This window comes from Phyllobates terribilis, unplaced genomic scaffold (genome assembly GCF_046119375.1).
Source record: "Phyllobates terribilis strain yellow unplaced genomic scaffold, ASM4611937v1 Scaffold_2__4_contigs__length_985480577, whole genome shotgun sequence".
Taxonomy (NCBI): Eukaryota; Metazoa; Chordata; class Amphibia; order Anura; family Dendrobatidae; genus Phyllobates; species Phyllobates terribilis.
The window spans coordinates 23,941,113-23,966,191 of NW_027362762.1; the positions used below are offsets into that span (position 1 = coordinate 23,941,113).

General features: G+C 48.3%; 1 protein-coding gene across 1 annotated transcript in view; it reads left to right on the plus strand.

Annotated features, from left to right (window-relative positions):
- DNHD1 (dynein heavy chain domain 1) overlaps positions 1 to 25,079 on the plus strand; it is a 552,395-nt gene that overhangs the window by 422,509 nt on the left and 104,807 nt on the right. Inside the window, exons 35-39 of the mRNA XM_073661200.1 lie at positions 14,747 to 14,983; positions 15,056 to 15,234; positions 16,182 to 17,075; positions 17,167 to 17,302; positions 17,712 to 17,777. Of these exons, the coding sequence (XP_073517301.1) occupies positions 14,747 to 14,983; positions 15,056 to 15,234; positions 16,182 to 17,075; positions 17,167 to 17,302; positions 17,712 to 17,777 (1,512 nt within the window). The remainder of the gene's footprint in view (positions 1 to 14,746; positions 14,984 to 15,055; positions 15,235 to 16,181; positions 17,076 to 17,166; positions 17,303 to 17,711; positions 17,778 to 25,079) is intronic.

Sequence of the window (25,079 nt, forward strand, 5' to 3'; positions counted from 1 at the left end):
ACATCACCTGTCACTCCTGGAGTGGGGGGGGGGTTATATGGAGATGTCACCTGTCAATCCTGGAGTGGAGGGGGGAGAGTGCTACAGAGACAACGCCTGTCACTCCTGGAGTGGAGGGGGGAGAGTGCTACAGAGACATCACCTGTCACTCCTGGAGTGGAGAGGGGAGAGTGCTATAGAGATGTCACCTGTCACTCCTGGAGTGGAGGGGGGAGAGTGTTACAGAGACATCACCTGTCACTCCTGGAGTGGAGGGGGGAGAGTGCTACAGAGACATCGCCTGTCACTCCTGGAGTGGAGGGGGGAGAGTGCTACAGAGACATCACCTGTCACTCCTGGAGTGGAGGGGGGAGAGTGCTACAGAGACGTCACCTGTCACTCCTGGAGTGGAGGGGGGAGAGTGCTACAGAGACATCACCTGTCACTCCTGGAGTGGGGGGGAGTTATATGGAGATGTCACCTGTCAATCCTGGAGTGGGGGGGGGAGAGTGCTATAGAGACATCACCTGTCACTCCTGGAGTGGAGGGGGAGAGTGCTACAGAGACATCGCCTGTCACTCCTGGAGTGTGGGGGAGAGTGCTACAGATACATCCCCTGTCACTCCTGGAGTGGAGGGGGGAGAGTGCTACAGAGACGTCACCTGTCACTCCTGGAGTGGAGGGGGAGAGTGCTACAGAGACGTCACCTGTCACTCCTGGAGTGGAGGGGGAGAGTGCTACAGAGACGTCACCTGTCACTCCTGGAGTGGAGGGGGAGAGTGCTACAGAGACATGGCCTGTCACTCCTGGAGTGGAGGGGGGAGAGTGCTACAGAGACATCACCTGTCACACCTGGAGTGGAGGGGGGAGAGTGCTACAGAGACGTCACCTGTCACTCCTGGAGTGGAGGGGGAGAGTGCTACAGAGACATCACCTGTCACTCCTGGAGTGGAGGGGGGGAGAGTGCTACAGAGACGTCACCTGTCACTCCTGGAGTGGGGGGGAGTTATATGGAGATGTCACCTGTCAATCCTGGAGTGGGGGGGAGTGCTACGGAGACATCACCTGTCACTTCTGGAGTGGAGGGGGGAGAGTGCTACAGAGACGTCACCTGTCACTCCTGGAGTGGAGGGGGGAGAGTGCTACAGAGACATCACCTGTCACTCCTGGAGTGGGGGGGAGTTATATGGAGATGTCACCTGTCAATCCTGGAGTGGGGTGGAGTGCTACGGAGACATCACCTGTCACTCCTGGAGTGGAGGGGGAGAGTGCTACGGAGACATCACCTGTCACTCCTGGAGTGGAGGGGGGAGAGTGCTACAGAGACATCACCTGTCACTCCTGGAGTGGGGGGGAGTTATATGGAGATGTCACCTGTCAATCCTGGAGTGGGGGGGAGTGCTACGGAGACATCACCTGTCACTCCTGGAGTGGAGGGGGAAGAGTGCTACAGAGACATCGCCTGTCACTCCTGGAGTGGAGGGGGGAGAGTGCTACAGAGACGTCACCTGTCACTCCTGGAGTGGAGGGGGGAGAGTGCTACAGAGACGTCACCTGTCACTCCTGGAGTGGGGGGGAGTTATATGGAGATGTCACCTGTCAATCCTGGAGTGGAGGGGGGAGAGTGCTACAGAGACGTCACCTGTCACTCCTGGAGTGGAGGGGGAAGAGTGTTACAGAGACATCACCTGTCACTCCTGGAGTGGGGGGGAGTTATATGGAGATGTCACCTGTCAATCCTGGAGTGGGGGGGAGTGCTACGGAGACATCACCTGTCACTCCTGGAGTGGTGGGGGGAGAGTGCTACAGAGACATCACCTGTCACTCCTGGAGTGGAGGGGGGAGAGTGCTACAGAGACAACGCCTGTCACTCCTGGAGTGGAGGGGGGAGAGTGCTACAGAGACATCACCTGTCACTCCTGGAGTGGAGAGGGGAGAGTGCTATAGAGACATCACCTGTCACTCCTAGAGTGGAGTGGGGAGAGTGCTACAGAGACATCGCCTGTCACTCCTGGAGTGGGGGGGGGGGAGTGCTACAGAGACATCACCTGTCACTCCTGGAGTGGAGGGGGAAGAGTGTTACAGAGACATCACCTGTCACTCCTGGAGTGGAGGGGGGAGAGTGCTACAGAGACATCACCTGTCACTCCTGGAGTGGAGGGGGGAGAGTGCTACAGAGACATCGCCTGTCACTCCTGGAGTGGAGGGGGAAGAGTGTTACAGAGACATCACCTGTCACTCCTGGAGTGGAGGGGGGAGAGTGCTACAGAGACATCACCTGTCACTCCTGGAGTGGAGGGGGGCGAGTGCTACAGAGACATCACCTGTCACTCCTGGAGTGGAGGGGGGAGAGTGCTACAGAGACATCACCTGTCACTCCTGGAGTGGGGGGGAGTTATATGGAGATGTCACCTGTCAATCCTGGAGTGGAGGGGGGAGAGTGCTACAGAGACGTCACCTGTCACTCCTGGAGTGGAGGGGGAAGAGTGTTACAGAGACATCACCTGTCACTCCTGGAGTGGGGGGGAGTTATATGGAGATGTCACCTGTCAATCCTGGAGTGGGGGGGAGTGCTACGGAGACATCACCTGTCACTCCTGGAGTGGTGGGGGGAGAGTGCTACAGAGACATCACCTGTCACTCCTGGAGTGGAGGGGGGAGAGTGCTACAGAGACAACGCCTGTCACTCCTGGAGTGGAGGGGGGAGAGTGCTACAGAGACATCACCTGTCACTCCTGGAGTGGAGAGGGGAGAGTGCTATAGAGACATCACCTGTCACTCCTAGAGTGGAGTGGGGAGAGTGCTACAGAGACATCGCCTGTCACTCCTGGAGTGGGGGGGGGGGAGTGCTACAGAGACATCACCTGTCACTCCTGGAGTGGAGGGGGAAGAGTGTTACAGAGACATCACCTGTCACTCCTGGAGTGGAGGGGGGAGAGTGCTACAGAGACATCACCTGTCACTCCTGGAGTGGAGGGGGGAGAGTGCTACAGAGACATCGCCTGTCACTCCTGGAGTGGAGGGGGAAGAGTGTTACAGAGACATCACCTGTCACTCCTGGAGTGGAGGGGGGAGAGTGCTACAGAGACATCACCTGTCACTCCTGGAGTGGAGGGGGGCGAGTGCTACAGAGACATCACCTGTCACTCCTGGAGTGGAGGGGGGAGAGTGCTACAGAGACATCACCTGTCACTCCTGGAGTGGGGGGGAGTTATATGGAGATGTCACCTGTCAATCCTGGAGTGGGGGGGGGGTGCTATAGAGACATCACCTGTCACTCCTGGAGTGGAGGGGGGAGAGTGCTACAGAGACAACGCCTGTCACTCCTGGAGTGGAGGGGGGAGAGTGCTACAGAGACATCACCTGTCACTCCTGGAGTGGGGGGGAGTTATATGGAGATGTCACCTGTCAATCCTGGAGTGGGGGGGGGAGAGTGCTATAGAGACATCACCTGTCACTCCTGGAGTGGAGGGGGGAGAGTGCTACAGAGACAACGCCTGTCACTCCTGGAGTGGAGGGGGGAGAGTGCTACAGAGACATCACCGGTCACTCCTGGAGTGGAGAGGGGAGAGTGCTATAGAGACGTCACCTGTCACTCCTGGAGTGGAGGGGGAAGAGTGTTACAGAGACATCACCTGTCACTCCTGGAGTGGAGGGGGGAGAGTGCTACAGAGACATCGCCTGTCACTCCTGGAGTGGAGGGGGAAGAGTGTTGCAGAGACATCACCTGTCACTCCTGGAGTGGAGGGGGGAGAGTGCTACAGAGACATCACCTGTCACTCCTGGAGTGGAGGAGGGAGAGTGCTACAGAGACAACGCCTGTCACTCCTGGAGTGGAGGGGGGAGAGTGCTACAGAGACATCACCTGTCACTCCTGGAGTGGGGGGGAGTTATATGGAGATGTCACCTGTCAATCCTGGAGTGGGGGGGGAGAGTGCTACAGAGACGTCACCTGTCACTCCTGGAGTGGAGGGGGGAGAGTGCTACAGAGACATCACCTGTCACTCCTGGAGTGGGGGGGAGTTATATGGAGATGTCACCTGTCAATCCTGGAGTGGGGGGGGGAGAGTGCTACAGAGACATCACCTGTCACTCCTGGAGTGGGGGGGAGTTATATGGAGATGTCACCTGTCAATCCTGGAGTGGGGGGGGGGAGAGTGCTACAGAGACGTCACCTGTCACTCCTGGAGTGGAGGGGGGAGAGTGCTACAGAGACATCACCTGTCACTCCTGGAGTGGGGGGGAGAGTGCTACAGATACATCACCTGTCAATCCTGGAGTGGGGGGGGGAGAGTGCTACAGAGACATCACCTGTCACTCCTGGAGTGGAGGGGGGAGAGTGCTACAGAGACATCACCTGTCACTCCTGGAGTGGGGGGGAGTTATATGGAGATGTCACCTGTCAATCCTGGAGTGGGGGGGGGAGAGTGCTACAGAGACATCACCTGTCAATCCTGGAGTGGGGGGGAGAGTGCTACAGAGACATCACCTGTCACTCCTGGAGTGGAGGGGGGAGAGTGCTACAGAGACGTGACCTGTCACTCCTGGAGTGGATCGGGGAGAGTGCTACAGAGACATCACCTGTCACTCCTGGAGTGGAGGGGGGAGAGTGCTACAGAGACATCACCTGTCACTCCTGGAGTGGGGGGAAGTTATATGGAGATGTCACCTGTCAATCCTGGAGTGGGGGGGGGAGTGCTACGGAGACATCACCTGTCACTCCTGGAGTGGAGGGGGGAGAGTGCTACAGAGACATCACCTGTCACTCCTGGAGTGGAGTGGGGAGAGTGCTACAGAGACATCACCTGTCACTCCTGGAGTGGAGGGGGGAGAGTGCTACAGAGACATCACCTGTCACTCCTGGAGTGGAGTGGGGAGAGTGCTACAGAGACATCACCTGTCACTCCTGGAGTGGATCGGGGAGAGTGCTACAGAGACATCACCTGTCACTCCTGGAGTGGATCGGGGAGAGTCCTACAGAGACATCACCTGTCACTCCTGGAGTGGAGGGGGAAGAGTTCTACAGAGACATCACCTGTCACTCCTGGAGTGGAGGGGGAAGAGTGCTACAGAGACATCACCTGTCACTCCTGGAGTGGGGGGGAGTTATATGGAGATGTCACCTGTCAATCCTGGAGTGGGGGGGAGTTATATGGAGATGTCACCTGTCAATCCTGGAGTGGGGGGGAGTTATATGGAGATGTCACCTGTCAATCCTGGAGTGGGGGGGGGGAGTGCTACGGAGACATTGCCTGTTAATCCTGTAGGGGGGAGAATGTGAATGCCTTACAGAGGCGTTGTCTGTCACTCCCAGAAAGGCTAAGACGTCCTGCAAGATGTCACCTATCGCTCGCAGAGCAAAGGAAGACATTACAGATTGTTCATTGTGAGGAGCAAATGATTTTATGGTGGATTCAAAGATGGAAGAATGGACAGGCTCACACTGGCTGCATAAGAATCCATTCACGTCACAATTTATCCCCACGATGGTGGTACTGGGAAACTTTCCAGTCATCTGTTATTGAACTCCTCCCCTGATAGCTGCTATTGTATTTTTTTTTGCTCATTACCTCAGTTACTTGCACAGCACTTACAAACTCCATAAAATAGAGCTTGCAAGCACTGCTCTGAAGCATGCCGGGAGCAGTAGAGAGTGGTTTTGGCTCCTGACCCGGCTACCGTCAGTGCTGCTGGAGAGGAAAGCACACCAGGATGAAACTGGTCTGAACTGTCAGCCGATCAGGAGGCTGGGGAACATTGCACTTCAATAAAATAAGCATGGGGACAAACACTACATGAAAAGATAAAAACATTAAAAATGAATGTAACATCCAAGATTTTGGCCTCCAGGACGTTCAAATAGCAACATGATCCAGAACCGTTCAGATGCCTTCTACCCCAATCCAACCATCTCTTCTGGAGGAGCCGCGGTTTACTCTACAGTGCCCAGACTTCATCCAACGACAGCGGACCTCACCTGGGATCTTCTTCTCCGAGTCTGACACAAACACGAGGACACTCTTTAGCCATTAGCAGAAAGTTCCTTGTCCTTGTCCTGGATCTCTTTGTGACTTCTTATACCTGTAGGTTAAAACCAACAAATCTGGGTCTGACTCTACAGCGATATTTTAGTACAACACGGTCTGCCCGGATTTTTTTCTTTTAAAGGAACCCAACTTTTCTTTTCATCGACTATATCCCTTCATATCACTTAAGTACAGTAGCTTCCCACAAACTTCTAATATTTGTTTGACTTTATATTCCATGTTGGGATGTTGGGCAAATCTCGAGCTATGGTGACTTGATGGATGACCATTCTGTAGGAAGATTGATCTTGTACAAGCCTAGACAGGTCCACCAAAGTCTTCTCTGCCATTATCTTGATTGTATCAAGTCATCAGGTTGCAGGTCTTCCTCTTCGCCTTGTTCCAGAAGTCTTCATCTCAGTACAGAAGTTGTCAGAAGCCAGAGGGCAAAAGAGAGAGACATAGAGGCTTTGCTAGGAAGAGCAGAAGTCAATTATAGATGAAAAGTAAAGCGATCGAGCAAATAAACACTGTCAAAGCCGATGAATCTCCGGGCATGCTTCTGGTAAGTGCATTATCGCTGATGTTCTTAGTAAAGACCAAAACCTTATCCTCCGCATTCTTTTTGGCCATTGTCGTGGCTGCTGATTGGGTTGATCATTGGTTCAGGTGTCAGGCATGTCTAGATGAAGCCTCTCTTTAGCAGGAAGCTCATGGGCAATGGAAGACGAGGCTTTCAACTAAAGGCAGTAAAGAACGCAAAGTTCCCACTGTCCTCCAACACTGAGCTGTTAGGAGTGACTTCAGCCCGATTAGGTCTGGACAATTATTTTGATGTGTATTAGAAAATGCTAGAAGATACTGTTCCAAGAATTGATTCATTCTCTCAGTCTACCCATGATTTTGAGGATGGAAATCCAGGGATATCTTTGATATAAGGAAAATATTTTTGTACCGTGTTAGCCAGTAGATAGAAAAATATTTAGATTTGAGAGTCCTCAATGGTTGATACCTTTTAATGGCTAACTGAAAAGATGGTAGATTCTTGAATAGAGACCTCCAGAATTTAGAGACAAATTGAACAGGAAGACAATGGAGTCAGGAAATCTTCTTAAAGACTTAAGGCCCCATACACATTAGATTAATGTCAGTCAAATTTGTCAATATTGACTATTTCTTCCGACAGTCCAATGTGTATGGGTGCTCCAGCTGACTGACCATCAGGGAGATGTTGGCCAGGCATGTCTATTTCAGACTGCCGATGGTATCATTCTTCCAAAGTTAAGCCACTGTCTGACACGTCAGCCAGCAGTTTCCTCATGGTGAACAAAGGAACACTCATCTGAACAAGCGCTCCGGTGAATGGGAGTCTGCTCTCAGCCGTTCAAGCATCATTCGGCCGGCAGCCACCTAATGTGTATGGCTGGTTTACGGCCAACTGTGGAGTGAAAGTCAGACTGGATAATGACACAAAGCAAACCATCTTGGAGAAACACTACACCACAATCCAAATATAGTCATGCTTGAAAGTTTAACTCTTCAGAATTTTCCATAATTGAGATTATATTTGACCTTAAACTAAATCAGATTTTCACACAAGTCCTAAAATTATATGTATGTGAACCTTTGCTGTCAGTATCGGATGCCACCCCTGCGTCTAAACATATAAAGTAATTGCTGATTATATCGGCACATTGGATGGAGGAACTCTTGAGATTCAGCTCATGAACAGATGTCCGGATATTTTCCTTTTAGAATTTGTTGGTATAATTCAAAATTCCTTGTTTCATCAGAGATGGTGGCCATCCTGGCTCAGATGTAGCAAAACTGTCTGAAATTATGATAGTATCACCCCAGTGTGTCACGGTTGGTACGAGGTCTTTATGCTGTAATGCAGGGTTTTTCTTTCTCCAATCAAAGCTCTTCTCATTTATACCAAAAAGGGTCTATTTTGGTCTCATCCAACATTGTTCCAGTACCCTTCTATATTTTCCAGATGATCTTTAGCAAACTGAAGAGGGACAGCAATGTTCTTTCTGAAGAGCAGTGGCTTTTTACTTGCCGCCTGCCATGCACACCTTTGATGTTCAGTGTCTCTTGATGGTGGACTCATGAACATCAACATTAGCTAATGTAAGAGAGCCCTTTAGTTGCTTAGAAGTTACCTTTGGTTCCTGTATGACCTCCTAGATGGTTAGACACCTTTCTCTTTGAATGCACTTTGTTGGCCGACCACTCCCAGGGAGGATAATAAAGGACTTGAACTTCCTCCATGTATACAATCCATCTGACTGTGGATTGGTGAAGTCCAGACACTTTAGAGATTATTTTGTAAGCTTTTATATCCTGATCAACAACTCTTATTGTAAGGACCTTAGAAATCTCCTTTTTCCTACGAGAGAGGAGATCCACCCTTAGAGGACAGAAAACCTACAGAATAAAAGGGTGGCACATCTCCACCCCCTCAGTTGGTTTCCTGTCCTTGAGGGGGAACCTTGTTAAAACGGCGGCAGAAGCCAGTTGTAGCAGAGTCACAGGTACACACCCGTGTGTTGCCTCTAAAGATCTGGTTCCTCTAACCTAAAGAAGTTTCAGGCAGTATATAAGAAAGCTCCATTCATGTATACATGGTCACCATGTAAAGTCTTGTCATACAACAGAGTAGCTTCAGCTTGCATAAACTATTATGGAGGAACTCGGCCAAGGTCCCTAATGACACTTATGTCAAATTAGTTCAGATGGCAAAGTCTCACCTTTTATCTTTAACAGCACCTCCTATAAAAGGGGAGAAAATTGCAAGTGGACCTTTTGAGCCATAGACAACTGGAACAGTGTCCAACCTGCATTGAATAAGCATGGATTTGAAAGTGAGCTTTGGATCTAGGCCCATTTCCAGTCCAAAGATGGCACCCCGGGATCTGAATCCAGTGCTTGCGGCTCTAACAAACCCATCGCTTGAACCCATGGATTCAAGGTCTTCACATTAAAGACTATTATTCTGGTGGCCCTGACTTCATCATGGTAAGTTAGTGACATTCAAGCTTGGTCGGTTAATCAGAAGTCAGGAGATTGTGCACCCTACTTTCTGTGCTAATCCGGGGAATCCAAGGCAGAACAATAAGAAAGCGGATGTCCCCATTAAGCAATATGTAAGGTTGCGATTCAGTCTTCACCCTGCACCTTCTATAAACACTATAGGCTTGATCTGGTATCTTCTGCTGTCCTTTCCTTTAGGAGAACGGTTCTACAGGCTGTGGTCCCACCCTAACTTTAAAGTTTCTCTGTAAATCTCTCGTTGTGGTGCTGTCATGAGTGATAGGAAAACACAAAATTACTTACCGGTAATATGATTTTCCTGAGCCCATGACAGCACCCTTATATTATATTCCCTCCTGTCTGGTAAAGGATGATCACTTCATTTCCTTTGTGGTGTTTGATTCACGCGGTGTGTAGAAGGAAGAATCATGGGGTATATAACTATTAAGTAGTGTCCTCTCATGCTCTGTAAACAACTGAGGTGGTGGAGAGGCGCCTCCCTTTTATTCTGTAGGTTTCCTGTCTTTGATGGGCGGATCCCCTCTCTCGTTGTGGTGCTGTCATGGGTTCAGGAAAATCACATTACCGGTAAGTAATTTAGTGTTTTTCGTGCCGTGTTACACTTTCACAAATGTTACCTACTCACACCTGATTGGTGTTTTTAAGCAAAAGGATGACAGACTCTAATTTCATCTTCAAATTATGTGCTAATTCTAAAGGTTCACATACTTTTGCCACTCACAGACATGTGATATTGGATAATTTTCCTCAATAAATAAAAATCACAAACTGCAGCTGCTTTGTGGTGCTTTCCTGGTGGATCATACATAAGAACAAATTGTACCTAGAAGAAGGATTGAGTCTCAGGCAGATGGAAGATCTTCAAACTTTTTATAATACAGCATATTTAGTTACAGGAAGTTTACCTCCCTCCACGACATGCCGCTATGTCCCCACATCTAACTTTATGCCAAGGAGTTCCTGATGTCCAATGGAAATTATCCTCTCTGTAGGAGAAACTATTTTGGAGAACCGCAGGGATGGTTCTTGGCTTAGTCTCATTGGACTGCTACGAGTCCTAATCCTACAGCAGAAGCTTTTACCTCAAGAAAAACTGATTAATAATGTCAGAACCTAGGTGGAGGAGATATAACTACAAAATTTGGCTAGTTTTGAGAGTTTGCACTTCTACAAGTAAGGGTCAGCAGAGGAGAAACTAATTGAGAGTAGTTTTAAAGACATACCAGTACTAACTGGCAAAACCAAGGAATTGTCGCAGAGCTTTAAGGCCCACAGACCCCGGCCAGACTTCAACTGACTAAATCTTTACAGGATCCATCTCCAGAGGAAAATAATATATGTAAAAATGGCGACTCTTTATGGGGGAAACAGGCATATGTTAAGCTTGATGCACAAACAAATCCTGTGAGAATCCAAATGTTGGGGGAAAATTAGAATATCGTCCACCTACACAAAGACGTATTGACTCTAAACATCTCAGAAGACCTCATTCATGAAATGCTGGGACGCGACAGGTTGCATATACTGAAGGGTGTGATCTTCATAGTGGCTTTTCGTGAGAATTAAATGCTGCTTTCACCTTTATGTGAATCAAATTGTGAGCTCAGCAGAAGTCGAGTTTGGAAAAAATAGAGGTTCACTTAATTGTTTTGAAGAGTTTGGATATGAAGGGCAAAGGGAAAAAAATCCTTTTCCACGTGCTTATTCCAACCCTGTTCTATACCCAGCCTGAGAGATCCATCCTTCTACTTCACAAAGAAGAACCTCACTCCAGCAGGAGATTTGGATTTCCGAATGAAACCCTTCTCCAAGTTGTCTTTTGTGTAGGCAGACATGGCTTTTGAAAGTATTCACTTCCCTTTGCATTTTTCGTGTTTTGCTATCTCACAATCTGGAATTTCACTGTTTTTTGAAGGTTTTCATCAGTTCATGCAAAGGACATGCCGACAACTGTGAACATTTTGGTTTTCTTTTTTTTTGTGACGCAAACAACAAATAGGACAAAATAACTGAAAACTTCAGTGTGCATAACTATTCACCTCCCTAAAGTCAGTACTTTGTAGAGCCTCCTTTTGTGGCAATTACAGCTGCAAGTCGCTTTGGATAAGTCTCCATGAGCTTTCCACATCTTGGCACTGGGATTTTTGCCCATTCCTCAAGGCAAAACTATACGAGCTTGCAAAACAGCTTCTTCAAGTTTGATGGTTTCCTCTGGAGAACAGAAATCTTCAAGTCTGACCACAGAGTCTCCATTGGATTAAGGTCTGTGCTGTGACTTTGCCACTCCAGAACATTTACATGTTTCCCCTTACACCACTCGAGTGTTGCTTTAGCAGTATGCTTTGGGTCATTGTCTTGTTGGAAGGTGAACTTTCGTCCTAGTCTCAAACCACAGACAGACTGAAACAAGTTTTGCTCAAGAATATCCCTGCATTTCGCACCATCCCTCTTCCCCTCCACCATTTTCCCTGTCCCTGCTGCCGAAAAACATCCCCACAGCAGGATGCTGAAACCACCATGTTTGACTGTGGAGATGGTGTTCTTGGGGTGATGAGTTGTCTTGTTTGGTGCCAGACATAGTGTTTACCTTGATGTCCAAAAGGTTCAATTTTGGTTTCATCTGCCCACAGCACCTTTCTCCATACATTTGCAGAGTCTCCCAGATGTCTTTTTTCAAACTCAAAACAAGCCTTACAATTTTTGTTTCTAAGTAAAGTCTTTTTTTCTGCCCACTCTTCCTTAAAGGCCACCTCTATGGAGTGTACGGCTTATTGTGGTCGTATGGACAGATACTCCAGTCTCTGCTGGGAAACTCTGCAGCTCCTTCAGGGCTACCTTTGGCTCTGTGCTGCCTATCTGATTAAAGCCCTCCTTGCCCGGGCTGAGAGTTTTGGTGGGTGCCCTCTCTTGGCAGATTTGTTATGGTGCCATGTTCTTTCCATTTGATGATCATGGATTTGATGGTGCTCCGGGGATCATCAGAGATTGGGATTTTTTTTATAACCCAACCCTGACTTATACTTCTCAACAACTTTGTCCTTGACTTGTTTGGAGATCTCCTTGGTCTTCACGGTGTTGTTTGAAGATCTCCTTGGTCTTCATTGTGTTTGGAGATCTCCTTGATCTTCATTGTGTTTGGAGATCTCCTTGGTTTTCATTGTGTTTGGAGATCTCCTTGGGCTTCACGGTGTTGTTTGAAGATCTCCTTGGTCTTCATTGTGTTTGGAGATCTCCTTGATCTTCATTGTGTTTGGAGATCTCCTTGGGCTTCATGGTGTTGTTTGGAGATCTCCTTGGTCTTCGTGGTGGTGTTTGGAGATCTCCTCGGTCTTCATGGTGTTGTTTGGAGATTTCCTTGGTCTTCATGGTGCTGTTTGGAGATCTCCTCGGTCTTCATGGTGTTGTTTGGAGATCTCCTTGGTCTTCATGGTGCTGTTTGGAGATCTCCTCGGTCTTCATGGTGCTGTTTGGAGATCTCCTTGGTCTTCATGGTGTTTGGTTAATGATGTTGCAGCCTCTGTGGCCTTTCAGAACAGGTAAAGTGTATATACTGACAGATATGTGACACTTAGATTGCACAAAGGGGGACATCCTGTCACTAAGCATGGGACTTATGAAAGGAACTATTTGCACCAGACATTTTTAGGGGCTTCATAGTAAAAGGGGTGAATACATATGCACATTCCAATTTTTACTTATTTGATCCCATAAATTAAATTTATGCCGATATTTTTCTCACTTCACCAACTTCGACTATTTAGTGCTGATGCATCACACACAAATCAGATTACAAAAATATTTACACACAGGTTGTAATGTAACAAAATAGGGAAAAAGCCGAGGGGGTGAATACTTTCATAAGCCACTGTAGCATCTGAATGGATACACTCTACGTATAGGTAGTTATGTCCTTGAGAGCAGGGGAATTGCACCGTCATCTGGGTAATGAGATGGAACAAGGAATATCTTTGATGCAATGCTGAAAACAATGAAGCCCATCGAGAAATCTGATTGGCTAACCAATCAGATGTATGAATGAGATTGATAATCTCGTGACTTCCCCAAGTAAAACAGCAAAGTGTCACTAGGGGAAGGACCAAAATCAATGTGCTGAAAATGAAGAAATTCCATTTGGAAGACATGGTCATGGTCAGGTGGAATATCACAGCCATGAGTCTTAATTACGACACCAGAGAAATAAAAGGAACGTTCAGACTCTGGGCATAAAAACATCAATCACCTTTCCTGCAGCTCCAGAGTCCTCACATGCCAATGAAGATGGCACAAAGGAGAGTGAGACCGGAGGATAGTGGTCCCTCCACTCACACCTCAGATCTGGAGTTCCCCTGCTTGGGTTTCCGCCTGGGGCTTGCCATCTGAAAATTACCACAAGCTCTATAATAGGAACGCACGCCCTCCGTCAGGCTCCAAGCTTTCTATTAAGGAGGTTTTGCCTGATGAGTCTGGGCTTCAAAAATTCCTCCATGTAGAAATATTTGGTAGGAGTGTTGACACTTTGGAACCCAAAGATTCTGCTCCTTCTCCCTAAATGTCTCCCATAATCACAGATCCACCCTAGTAGCGGTAGTCCAGATAATTGATCGATGTCAGCAGTTCCTTTCCAGCAAATTCATCTTCAATCAATCTCATGAACCTTACTTGTTGCCAATAAATCCTGATTATTCCGAGCCAATTCATATACAAGCGTGCGAACCTAAACCGCACACTCTCACCGTGGTAGTGCCTTGTCTTAATTGTATAACCCAGTACTTAAAACCCGTTGCCGAAGGACAGGAAAAGGTACATGATACTGTAAGATCATTCAATTCCATCATGGGGTCTACTCAAGCCAATGCTTCTCCTGATAGCAGTGATACAGAATCCACCCCTGTCCAGAAGATCCACAAGGAGTAGATCCAGACGAAGTAACGGGTTGTGTGAAGGTTGCTGAACTGGACATGATGCCCCTGACTCCTGTCCCTATGCATCTACTCATGCTAAGACATCACACACAACCTGGTCTACGCCTCGCTCACTTGCAGTATGATGACATGACCATCCAGGCTATTCCTTGAGATTGGCAAGGGTATTGATACTGCTGCACCTTTAGGGTCCATGGCCTGAGTATTCTGTTATATTTCACCTGGAAAGGTGGATGCTTGAATCCCTGACCAGGAAGTAGTTCTCGGACAGGTGGTGCTGGTGCAGCAGAATGGAGGAGTGGCTGTGGAGGATATGCTTAATTAATGTAGTAGAGCTGGATCAGGCATCACATCGTGAATGAGCAGATGACGTCACATTACTGCAGAGGAGTCTTCAGCAGAGGAGCGGGGAGAACCACCTGAAGAGGAAGGAGCATGGGGTGGTGCATCAACCAGGAAAGGGACTAGTGGCACACAGAAGTCAGAGAAAAGCTCAATGATCTCTGACAATCACTGCACTAAATGCTTAGATTTATCATCTTGACACGTCTGATACACGGATGCACAAACTCCTTCATTGCTCTTCTCCCGCAGTGTCTCGCTGCGGAGGAGTAGGGCTCATGGTGCGATGTCGGTGGGAATATTCCGCAGTATAAATAGTGTTATGTAGGAAAGTACGAGGTGACTGAGAACTCCAGTGACCTGATCCAAAGATGTCAGCAATTTGGTAACTGTGGATTCCACCTTTCTCTCCATTCACAGGTTTGTGTGTCCTCATAAAGAACGTGGAGAAGGCCCCATCTTGTCTGGAGATCATTAGTAGACAAGGAAACCAGCTCCATCCGGTATCATCCGTAAAGAGCAAGGAGCCTCCATCCAGCGCTAGTGATATCTCCATGCAGAACCCATTGTTACCTCCTGTGATTCCCGATGAGGAGACCCGGGTTCCCCCCCAGCTCTTCCTCAGCACCAGCCTGCCTCTGAGCGACTTCGTGAATGGTACAAGACTTATCTTTACTGCTCCGAAACTTGACTTTGTACAATCTGTAACCGAAGACTTATTCATTACAGCAGTTGGGGCGTCATTCCTAAAAGATGTGACTATGATAGACCTGAGCCTTAGTTCCTCTGGGCTGGAGGAGGAGCTGGTCCAGAAGATAATGCTGCTTAAAGATCCGCGGCTGCAAGAAGAGACATGGAGTCTAATATGGAGCGCATTCAGAATGAGGAAGGAGCTGCAGAGGGCCGAGGTGAGTGGCCCCATATGACTGTGGTCTGTGTCGAGAACTCCTCACTATGTGACCGGTCCTGTTCTCTGCAACCACAGTCCTCATTACCTGACCCGTCCTGTCCACTACACCTATGGTCCTCTTTACCTGACCCGTCCTGTCCACTACACCTATGGTCCTCGTTACCTGACCCATCCTGTTCTCTGCAGCCACAGTCCTCGTTACCTGACCCGTCCTGTCCACTGCACCTATGGTCCTCTTTACCTGACCCGTCCTGTTCTCTGCAGCCACAGTTCTCATTACCTGACCCATCCTGTCCACTGCACCTATGGTCCTCGTTACCTGACCCATCCTGTTCTCTGCATCCACAGTCCTCGTTACGTGACCTGTCCTGTTCTCTGCAACCACAGTTCTCGTTACCTGACCCATCCTGTCCACTGCACCTATGGTCCTCGTTACCTGACCCATCCTGTCCACTACACCTATGGTCCTCGTTACCTGACTTGTCCTGTTCTCTGCAGCCACAGTCCTCGTTACCTGACCCGTCCTGTCCACTACACCTATGGTCCTCGTTACCTGACCCGTCCTGTTCTCTGCAGTGACAGTCCTCGTTACGTGACCTGTTCTGTTCTCTGCAGCCACAGTTCTCGTTACCTGACCCGTCCTCTTCTCTGCAGCGACAGTCCTCGTTATGTGACCTGTTCTGTTCTCTGCAGCGACAGTCCTCGTTATGTGACCTGTTCTGTTCTCTGCAGCGACAGTCCTCGTTATGTGACCTGTTCTGTTCTCTGCAGCCACAGTCCTCGTTACCTGACCCGTTCTGTTCTCTGCACCCGCGGTCCTCATTCTTGATTCCTTCCTGGAGGGGCTGACCCAGGATCATTTGGCCTCAAGCCATTTATCAGTGTCTACTTTTACCATCCTGCCATAGATGAGGAGATACATTTCATGTTCTTCTTCCATGACAGGACAAGTTGTTGGATTATGTCTCGTCGGGAACAAGCCCCCTGGTAGAGGACAAGGGTTTCCTGAGCGAAGTGTCCTTATGTGAGGAGGTCCAGGCCACACTGCGGCCATCACTGCTGGATGTGGAAGGTTTCCAGCATCGTGCAAAAGAGCACATGACCCCGTACGTGTCTGCAGCGCGGCCTTGTGTTCACCTCTATTCCAGACTGCAGGAAGTATCGCGGTTATCTCCACATTATCACTTTCCTGCTTCCTCGGTCCTGGACTGGGCCCAACATGCTCTTCATGCCCAGGCAGGGAGTGGACAAGAGATGGAGAAGGTCCTGACTCGTGGGATCCTCACACATGTCCTCCCCATGATCGCAGATGAGCACAGGCCTGTCCTACACGTGCTGCTGGCGGTGGGGAAGCCGCATCCTCTGGAGTGGTTCTCATTCCTTGGACTGGCATGGAAATCGCTGCCTGAGCCTCCAGCCTCCTGTATCCAGAGGCCACAGTGGGTAGATGCCCAATCTTGGGGAAAGTTGGCACATCTGGAGAAGCTCTCTGCTTTCCAGGGCATCCGGTCATCCCTGAGTGCAGAGACCAAGCAGTGGCGGGAATATTTTACTCTCCGCTCCACAGTTATTGGGCCCATACCCTGCTCCACCTTCTCTCACCTGACACTCTTCCAGGCGGCCATCCTGTGGCGTATCCTGAAGCCTGAGTGCCTGGGCTTGGTCTTATCTCACCTCACCTTGTGTGCCCTGGGGCCAGAACCTGAAGACAAATGTGAAGAGGAGGATGTCATCAGTCGGTCAGGTCCTTGCACGCCACTCCTGTTCCTCCATCCTCCAGGGTCTCTGGATTTGCCCATTAATTACATTCTGCACATGGCTAAGAAGAAGGACAAGAAGGTGGGTGGTAAATCTGTAGACCAGACCTCAGACTGTCGAAGCCATCTCTTGTCATTAGACGTCACTGTAGTCTAATCTCCAGCTCTTACAGGTAAAGATGATCTTCTGGCGTGAGACTCTTCCTACCGCCACCATGAGAGACGTCCTACTCCAAGGTCAGCGGGAGAGACAGTGGCTTCTCCTAAACTGGCTCCCAGGCCTGGATGACCTCCTGAAGACAAGAGGAGGTATGAGACCCCACACACCCTATTATCCACCCTGCAAGAAGGCTTACAGAGGGTATAATGAGAGATTGATGCGTGATTTCATTACCTGGACATGGTGTATAAAATGTCCCATCATATCATGGACACGGCGTATCATATATCCCGTCATTCCGTGCACATGATGTATAACATTCGTAGTGTGTAATACATGTCCTCATTGTGTGGATGCGTCGAATAAAACATTTTGGCATTCCATGGACATACAGTATATATCACGTCCCGTCATTACACGGATCCGTATGATCCGTCCCATTCTGTGGACACTGCGCATAATATATGTTTTATCCTGGTAATGATTCAGTATAAGATGCCCATCATCCGGGGTCGGGTGAGTGTTATACTTGGTCCCAGCTGCTTTCTATTTTTCCAGCAGAGGTGACTCCAGATTTCAGACTGTGTTTATGTGTAGAAGAGGAGACGCAGTGTTCCCACCAAGGTAATACCCTCCCTAATGTACACGAATCATCTGGAGAAGCAATTCTCTGTAACCCTCAAATTCCTCCTCCTTCCAGTGTCCCTGGACCCTCCTTCCAATGTCCACCGGACCTCTCTCATTGCAGTGTCCCTCGGGCCCCCCCTTCTTCCAGTGTCCCTCGGACCCCCGTCTTTCCAGTGTCCCTGAACCCTCCTCCTCCCAGTGTCCCTGAACCCTCCTCCTCCCAGTGTCCCTGAACCCTCCTCCTCCCAGTGTCCCTGGACCCCCCCCCTTCCAGTGTCCTCCGGACCTCTCTCATTGTAGTGTCCCCCGGACCTTTCTCATTCCAGCATCCCTGGACCTCCCTCCTTCCAGCATCCCTCGGGCCTCCCTCCTTTCAGTGTCCCCAAACTCTCCTCATTTAGGTGTTCCCGGACCCTCCTCATTCCAGTATCCTACTGGCCCCCCTCCTTCCAGCGTCCACCGGACCTCTCTCATTGCAGTGTCCCTTGGGCCTACCTCCTTCCAGTGTCCCTCGGACCCCCCGTCTTTCCAGTGTCCCTTGGACCCCCCCGTCCCTCATTCCAGTGTCCCCTAACTGCACCCCATCTTTCCAGTGTCCCCGTGTCATAGAAAAATTAACATCCATAAGGCATCTCCAGAGAGATTCACCTCCCCTCCTCCCTCACACAGAATTTCCAGAAGGATAAAAAGCTTACAATCTAAAACCCTTTTGGAAGTTTAATTACATTGAACATATGGTGTAGTGAGAACAGCTAATTAAAAGATGCAAGGAACGAACCATTCAAGTTCCTTTTGAAGCCAGAGTGTCACGATTCCACCGCTCAGCGTGTCCGAAATGCAATTACTGACGGCCCAGCCGTCCAATCTGGTACGGGAATGTGCTGAAGCTGTCAGTACTTTGATTGACAGCTCAGTGACCAGTCTAGTGCAGGGGTGTGCTGAGCTGTCGGTGTTTTGATTGACAGCTCAGTGACCAGTCTAGTGCAGGGGCGTGCTGAGCTGTCGGTGTTTTGATTGACAGCTCAGTGACCAGTCTAGTGCAGGGGTGTGCTGAGCTGTCGGTGTTTTGATTGACAGCTCAGTGACCAGTCTAGTGCAGGGGCGTGCTGAGCTGTCGGTGTTTTGATTGACAGCTCAGTGACCAGTCTAGTGCAGGGGCGTGCTGAGCTGTCGGTGTTTTGATTGACAGCTCAGTGACCAGTCTAGTGCAGGGGCGTGCTGAGCTGTCGGTGTTTTGATTGACAGCTCAGTGACCAGTCTAGTGCAGGGGCGTGCTGAGCTGTCGGTGTTTTGATTGACAGCTCAGTGACCAGTCTAGTGCAGGGGCGTGCTGAGCTGTCGGTGTTTTGATTGACAGCTCAGTGACCAGTCTAGTGCAGGGGCGTGCTGAGCTGTCGGTGTTTTGATTGACAGCTCAGTGACCAGTGTAGTGCAGGGGCGTGCTGTGCTGTCGGTGTTTTGATTGACAGCTCAGTGACCAGTCTAGTGCAGGGGCGTGCTGAGCTGTCGGTGTTTTGATTGACAGCTCAGTGACCAGTGTAGTGCAGGGGCGTGCTGAGCTGTCGGTGTTTTGATTGACAGCTCAGTGACCAGTCTAGTGCAGGGGCGTGCTGAGCTGTTGGTGTTTTGATTGACAGCTCAGTGACCAGTCTAGTGCAGGGGCGTGCTGTGCTGTCGGTGTTTTGATTGACAGCTCAGTGACCAGTCTTGTGCAGGGGCGTGCTGAGCTGTCGGTGTTTTGATTGACAGCTCAGTGACCAGTCTAGTGCAGGGGCGTGCTGTGCTGTTGGTGTTTTGAGTGACAGCTCAGTGACCAGTCTAGTGCAGGGGCGTGCTGAGCTGTCGGTGTTTTGATTGACAGCTCAGTGACCAGTCTAGTGCAGGGGCGTGCTGAGCTGTTGGTGTTTTGATTGACAGCTCAGTGACCAGTCTAGTGCAGGGGCGTGCTGTGCTGTCGGTGTTTTGAGTGACAGCTCAGTGACCAGTCTAGTGCAGGGGCGTGCTGAGCTGTCAGTGTTTTGATTGACAGCTCAGTGACCAGTCTAGTGCAGGGGCGTGCTGAGCTGTCGGTGTTTTGATAGACAGCTCAGTGACCAGTGTAGTGCAGGGGCGTGCTGTGCTGTCGGTGTTTTGATTGACAGCTCAGTGACCAGTCTAGTGCAGGGGCGTGCTGAGCTGTCGGTGTTTTGATTGACAGCTCAGTGACCAGTGTAGTGCAGGGGCGTCCTGAGCTGTCGGTGTTTTGCTTGACAGCTCAGTGACCAGTCTAGTGCAGGGGCGTGCTGAGCTGTCGGTGTTTTGCTTGACAGCTCAGTGACCAGTCTTGTGCAGGGGCGTGCTGAGCTGTTGGTGTTTTGATTGACAGCTCAGTGACCAGTCTAGTGCAGGGGCGTGCTGAGCTGTTGGTGTTTTGATTGACAGCTCAGTGACCAGTCTAGTGCAGGTTTTTTTTCACCCTGCGTCCCCAGTCGTCAGGGGATGAGTTTCAGCGGGTGGGAATAATCATGTCCCTACTGCGAGGGGGTCCGACTCCGCAGACCTGGGCATTTTCCTTGTCCCCACAAGCCCAGAACGGTCTTCTGTCGACGCCTTTTTTGACAGTTAAGGTCTGATCTATGATGAACCCGACAAGATCCATGTCACAGAGGCTAAGATCATGAACCTGTCACAGGGGTTTCGCACAGCCGAGGACTACTGCACTGAGTTCCAGCAGTGGTCCACCTCAGTTCTGTGGAACAATGCTGCTGTCAGTTACCAGTTTCACAAAGGTCTTTCCAAAACTCTTAAGGACACTCTGGTCCTTCATGATGCCCCTTCTTCTCTGGTGGAGGCCATACGAATGGATAGTAAAATGTCTTTCCAAAACTCTTAAGGACACTCTGGTCCTTCATGATGCCCCTTCTTCTCTGGTGGAGGCCATACGAATGGATAGTAGAACCTGTGAGAGATGTGGTGAACAGCAGGCTGGCCGTTATGCTTCCCCGGAGCAGGTCCATTTACCGGAGGTGGAGCCATCGGAGATTAGAGTAGAGTCGCCAGTCTTCGTGTTGTGGAGAGAAAACGTAGATCTTGGACTCTGTCTGTACTGTGGCATCTCTTGACATTTTCTCAAGAATTGTCCAACTCGTCCTCAGGCTAGCAAACTGTCGGGAGAACGTCTGAGTCTGCGTGATGGCTGAGGAGGTCACCCAGACAGCCAGGTACCTTTTTCTTCCTCTGATAAAGTATTAATGAATACCGTGTTATACTTCAAGGACCAGGTGTTATCAGCATTGGCGTTCATTGACTGTGGGTCTGCTGCTAACTTTATTGATTTGGGACTGGTACTGAAGTTAGGGTTAGGGACAGCTAGTTTAGAAAGACCCATTCAAATCTTCACCAGTAACACGACCTCGTTAGCACGGAATTTGGTTAAGAGGGTAATAGTGGACTTCACACTCCATACTTGGTGCGAATTCTCCATCGTGTTATTGATTGGGGTCAGAAGGAGATTGTTAAATGGAGCCCCAATTATTAGAAGAAATGTCTAAAATCAGTACAAATATGCTCCACTAGTCTGGAGGATCTGCCGGCGTACCTGAAGGACTTCGGAGATGTGTTCTCGGAAAAAGAGGCTGAGATACTACCTCTCCATCATCCTTATGATTGTTCTATTGAGTTTATTCCTAGTGCCAAATTGCCTAAAGCTCGTCTTTACAATTTTTCTGGGCCTGAACAGGCCGCCATGAAAGAATATGTTAATGAAAGTTTACGGAAGGGTCATATCCGTCCTTCCCCCCCCCCCCCCCCCGGTAGCTGCTGGATTTTTTTTTTGTAAAAAAAAGAAAGATGGGGTTCTCTGTCCTTGCCTCGATTTCCGAGACCTAAATAAAATCACGGTTAAAAATACTTACCCACTTTCACTCACCCCCGACCTATATAATCAGCTTCTGGGGGCTAAGTGGTTTTCTAAACTTGATCTTAGAGGGGCTTACAATTTGATATGGATCCAAAAGGGTGATGAGTGGAAAACAACGTTTTTAACGTCTGAGGGCCTATTTGAAAATCTTGCCATGCCATTTGGGTTATCCAATGCATCTGTTGTGTTTCAAAATTTTATGAATTATATTTTCTCTGATTGCATTGGGAGATTTATTGTGATTTACCTGCATGATATAACTAGAGGAGGAAGACATGTGAATAGTCAGACTTCAAGGTTGGATTTCAGAAAGGCAGATTTTAAGAGACTCAGAAAGAGAATAGGAGGGATCCAATGGCTGGATGTCCTTAAGGACAAAAATGTCCAGGAAGGATGGGAAATTTTGAAAAATGAGATTCTCAAAGCACAATCATTAACAATCCCTAAAAGAGGTAAAGACAGGATGCATTTAAGGAAACCAGGATGGATGAACAAAGTGTTCTCTAAAAAGGAAGAAAGAAATGTATATTAAATGGAAATAGGGGGGGCATATCTAAAGAAGATTATAATGCAGTCTGCAGAACCTGCCGGGCACGTATCAGGTTAACTAAAGCTGACAATGAATTAAGGCTTGCAAGAGATGTCAAAAGCAATAAGAAGGGATTTTGGGGGGGGGATGTCAAAAGTAAAAGAAAAGTCAAAGATGCTATAGGATTTTTACAGGATGAAAATGGAGAAGTGGTAAAAAATGATGCTGAGAAGACCGAACTTTTAAATTCCTATTTTGCATCTGTTTTCTCTCAGAAAGTAAATGTAACATCAACTATTCCTTCAATAGTACAGTGAAGATCAGAAGAATCCACACCATCTATAAACAGAGAGATAGTGAGGGAACACTTAGATAACATAAATGAATTCAAGTCTCCAGGTCCAGATGAATTACACCCCAGAGTACTGAAGGAGATAGCGGAGGAAATTATTGAAACACTCTCCATAATCTTTGAAAATTCTTGGAGAACAGGAGAAGTCCCAGAAGACTGGAGAAGAGCAAATGTTGTTCCTATCTTCAAAAAGGGGAAGAAGGTGGACCCAGGGAACGATAGGCCGGTGAGTCTGACTTCTATACCAGGAAAGATCTTAGAACAAATTATTAAACAACATGTATGTAAGTACCTGGATAAGAATGAAGTGATTAACCAGAGTCAGCATGGGTTTGTAACTAACAAGTCATGTCAGACTAACTTAATTTCCTTCTATGACAGAATCACTGACTGGGTGGATCAGGGAAATGCTGTAGATGTAGTATATCTTGACTTCAGTAAAGCATTTGACAAAGTATCTCACACCATCCTTATTGAAAAAATTACCAACTATGGAATGGACAAGGCAACTGTTAGGTGGATTCATAACTGGCTTAGTGATCAGACCCAAAGAGTGGTCATAAATGGTTGCACCTCCAGTTGGAATAATGTCTCAAGTGGGGTACCACAGGGCTCTGTCCTGGGACCTGTATTGTTCAACATCTTTATCAATGATTTAGATCAAGGAATTGAGGGTAAACTGATTAAGTTTGTGGATGACACAAAGCTAGGAGGGATAGCTAATACTAGAGAAGAGAGAGAGAGGATTCAAAAAGAATCCTATGAGGAACGGTTACAGGATTTGGGAATGTTGACTGAGAGGAGACTTAATAGCTGTCTACAAATATCTCAAGGGCTGTCACATTGTAGAAGGATCATCTTTATTCTCATTTGCACAAGGAAAGACTAGAAGCAATGGGATGAAACTAAATGGGAGGAGACACAGATTAGATATTAGAAAAAACATTTTGACAGTTAGGGTGATCAATGAGTGGAACAGGCGGCCACGAGAGGTGGTGAGTTCCCCTTCAATGGACGTCTTCAAACAGAGGCTGGACAGACATCTGTCTGAGATGATCTAGTGAATCCTGCATTGAGCAGAGGGTTGGACCAGATGACCCAGGAGGTCCCCTCCAACTCTACCTTTCTATTATATTCTAATTTTCCTGTATGATTTGGACTCTCATCAGGAACATGTCCATGTTGTATTAGAAAGGTTGAAGGAGAACTCTTTGTTTGCTAAATTAGAGAAATGTGTTTTTTCTGCTCAGAAAATTTCATTCTTGGGGTTTGGGTTGTCGGCAGAAGGGTTTAAGATGGTCCCTGGGAAGGTGCAGGCAATAATTGATTGGGTTCAACCTCGTGATCTTAAGGCTTTGCAACGTTTTCTAGGATTCAACAACTATTATAGGAAATTTATCAAGGATGTTTCTCAGATTGTTAAACCTCTTACTGAACTTACACGTAAGGGGGCGAAACTCAAGGTTTGATCGCCGGATGCTATCAGGGCTTTCGAAAAATTAAAAGAGTATTTAATGTCTGCTCCCATTCTAATCCAACCTGATCTCCAAGAACCACCCATTGTGGAGGTGGATGCTTTAGAGGTCGGCGTAGGGGCAGTTTTATCGCAGAGACCCAAAACTCTGACTAACCTGCGTCCATGTGCTTTTTTTCTAAAAAATTCTCGTCTGCAGAAAGAAATAACCGGCCGGCCAGGGATAGGCTCCATTGCCAATTCCAGAAAGACCATGGACTCATCTGTCCATGGATTTCATCACGGATTTACCTTTGTCTGGTGGCAAAACTCCTATCTGGGTGGTAGTTGACTGATTCAGCAAACAAGCTCATTTTGTTCCTTTGTCAGGATTACCTAATGCGGAGACTCTCCAGGTTGTTTATTTCCCATATTGTAAGTTTACATGGAATCCCTCTTAATATTGTCTGATAGGGTGGTGCAATTTTTCTCTCAATTTTGGAGAGCTTTTTGTTGTAAACTCCCTGCCGTGGACAGGTGATTAAAACAGGTTATCTGTTGTGGTCTCCAGGATGGGCTTCCTTTCTAATCGGCCTGTATAAAGGATTGGTGGTGGCAGCGAGTAGTTATTATTGCGGAGCTGGCAGTGACCGTACTGGATCCATAATGGTAGTTTCCTTTGCACTACTCCACAGCCTCCGTGCTTCCATGGGGCAACTTTCCACCAAGTCACCAGCAAATTCAGAGCCAAATCGTTTCCAAGGCACCAGAGAGATGATTCTCTTCCTTTATTCATCCAAAATGCATCATAAAAGCAACGTTTCAGCCAGCAAGACGCCTTTTTCAAGCATAAACAGCTTCATCTGCCATTTTAGGGTTGATTGCTGGCCGAAACGTAGCTTTTAGGATGAATAAAGGAAGAGAATCATCTCTCTGGTGTCTTGGAAACGATTTATCTCTGCGTGACCAAACCGGAGGTGTATACACCGCTCAAAAAACTATCGGGACCCCTGAAATCCCCCCTCCTAGATGTGAATGATGAAATCTTCTCATTGAATACTTTGTTC